This window comes from Schistocerca cancellata, chromosome 2 (assembly GCF_023864275.1).
Source record: "Schistocerca cancellata isolate TAMUIC-IGC-003103 chromosome 2, iqSchCanc2.1, whole genome shotgun sequence".
Taxonomy (NCBI): Eukaryota; Metazoa; Arthropoda; class Insecta; order Orthoptera; family Acrididae; genus Schistocerca; species Schistocerca cancellata.
This window is the reverse complement of record NC_064627.1, coordinates 557,957,172-557,959,372: the sequence shown is the minus strand read 5'-3', so window position 1 is coordinate 557,959,372 and position 2,201 is coordinate 557,957,172. Positions and strand designations below refer to the sequence as shown.

The 2,201-nt window shown below is 48.7% G+C and overlaps 1 protein-coding gene across 1 annotated transcript; it reads left to right on the top strand.

Moving 5' to 3' along the window:
• Nucleotides 1-1,131: 1,131 nt before the first annotated feature.
• On the top strand, nucleotides 1,132-1,611 carry LOC126156372 (uncharacterized). The gene has a single exon (XM_049916305.1). The coding sequence runs from the start codon at nucleotides 1,132-1,134 to the stop codon at nucleotides 1,609-1,611; it is 480 nt and encodes a 159-aa protein (XP_049772262.1).
• The last annotated feature ends 590 nt before the right edge of the window (nucleotides 1,612-2,201 follow it).

Genomic DNA, 2,201 nt, shown 5'->3' with positions numbered 1-2,201 from the left:
ACGCCACGAGCGGCCGGAGGAAAACCTTATGTGGCGCCACAGTGCCTGTAGCGGAAGCGAACCGCTGACTGGCTCTGCGCAGCCATCGCTCCATCGCCAGCCGGCTGGTAGCACGAACTCTGCCCTAACTCACTGTGCGCGCGATTTACGAGTAGATGCAGCGCGTAACTGAACAGGATCCCAGTACGCAGATGTGACTGGGTGTTAGTTTGTGGTAGGTTCGTGGTATACTGGAGGATCCATACTGAAGGATCGATTCTGTGCTGGATTTCTTTCAATTTTCCAGACGTCTGCCAGTACCCGTTTGCTTGTGGCCGATCACTCGGCTCTGAATTCTCTGAAGTATTCGTTAACCACGTTTTTCGGTGTTCCATTTCCTTTTGGATACTGAAGATATTCAGCCCACATGTCAATCGTGTGATTGTCACAACGTGTTTCGTGACAATATTAGCCCATTTGCAAGTGCTAAAAACAAGGAAACCACAGAACAGTTCGCATACCAACAGATATGTTGGGATTACAGGCATCCGGAGTTATACCCTACCTTAGAAAGTCTTTTATACCATTAGGCCTGCTGCACATGCATTGTCAACTCAGACTATAAAACATGTCACAAGCCCGTGAACCATGCGTTGGCGAGGTACTGTTGTGAACTTAAAGCCACTGTCATCACCGAACAACGATATTTAATTCAAGCTTAAATCTCAGCACCAGCGACACTACTGTGTTCCAAATTTGACAAATGCGTGTCTGGCCTTAGCCCAGTCTGATTTTAAAGTACACCTACGCTACGACCTGAGAGAAAATAGTGAAAAATCCTATGTCAGTAAGTATAATAAGTTACTACTACTTAAGACGAATATCGGTAAAGTGTCAAGAAATGCCCTTTAGCTACTTGCGTCCTCTCTTAAAACACCGACACACTATTGAGGTACAATAAATGTACCTCCATTAAATTTGATAGCAACCACCGTTTTTCTTCAACGTGCAGCCTCCTCATGCTTTCTGTTCTATCCCCAACGAATGTTGCCCATTCTTGAGACGAGTTGCTACAGTTTACGAGCCATACTATTTTTATGCTCTTTAAATGTAACTTCAAAAATTCCGTTCCATTTGCTCCACACATCCTGCATGACAATTTTGACGCCCTCACCCAGCCCTCACCCAGCCCTCACCCAGCCCTCACCCAGCCCTCACCCAGCCCTCACCCAGCCCTCACCCAGCCCTCACCCAGCCCTCACCCAGCCCTCACCCAGCCCTCACCCAGCCCTCACCCAGCCCTCACCCAGCCCTCACCCAGCCCTCACCCAGCCCTCACCCAGCCCTCACCCAGCCCTCACCCAGCCCTCACCCAGCCCTCACCCAGCCCTCACCCAGCCCTCACCCAGCCCTCACCCAGCCCTCACCCAGCCCTCACCCAGCCCTCACCCAGCCCTCACCCAGCCCTCACCCAGCCCTCACCCAGCCCTCACCCAGCCCTCACCCAGCCCTCACCCAGCCCTCACCCAGCCCTCACCCAGCCCTCACCCAGCCCTCACCCAGCCCTCACCCAGCCCTCACCCAGCCCTCACCCAGCCCTCAGACCACCTTATGCCTCATCCATTGTTCTAATTTGTTGTCCTTTAAAGAAATTCAAGTAAGTCAAGTTTTTCAAACTAGTGTATAACTCTGGACGTCAGTAATTCTTGGGTCAGTAAGGAGGGTAGTTTTATCTGCTTTGTTTCCAGAACTTGAAAATATGATAGTGTGAAACATGTGACAATCTCACGATTGACAACAGGGCTGCATATCCCCAACGTGACTTGAGTAACAGTTGTGCGATGGCTTCAAATCAGTTGTCGCTAACTATTGTTTATTTAGATTGTCTTTAATACTCCTGTCTACGTTTGATTTTATTTACTTTACTGGTGTGCTTTCAGTTGTTGATATTGCTACAGCTTTTACTTTTTATCAGTCTCACTTTTCTGAGTAATATTTCCTAGGTGTGTAGACGCCTAGTTTTAGCATTTAGATGTTTACTATCTATGACCACCATACTGTTCGTCTTTGCAGAAGTTTCAAAACGTTAGAGGCAGATCGTCGCACCGAACACGGTCTCCAGAGAGCTGTGGGATGAGTATATATTGGCGTATTTGGCGTATGTTATGGCCCGACTGATTAAAGTATGTGCACTGTAGGCCAAACATTTTCCGTTTCTGTCG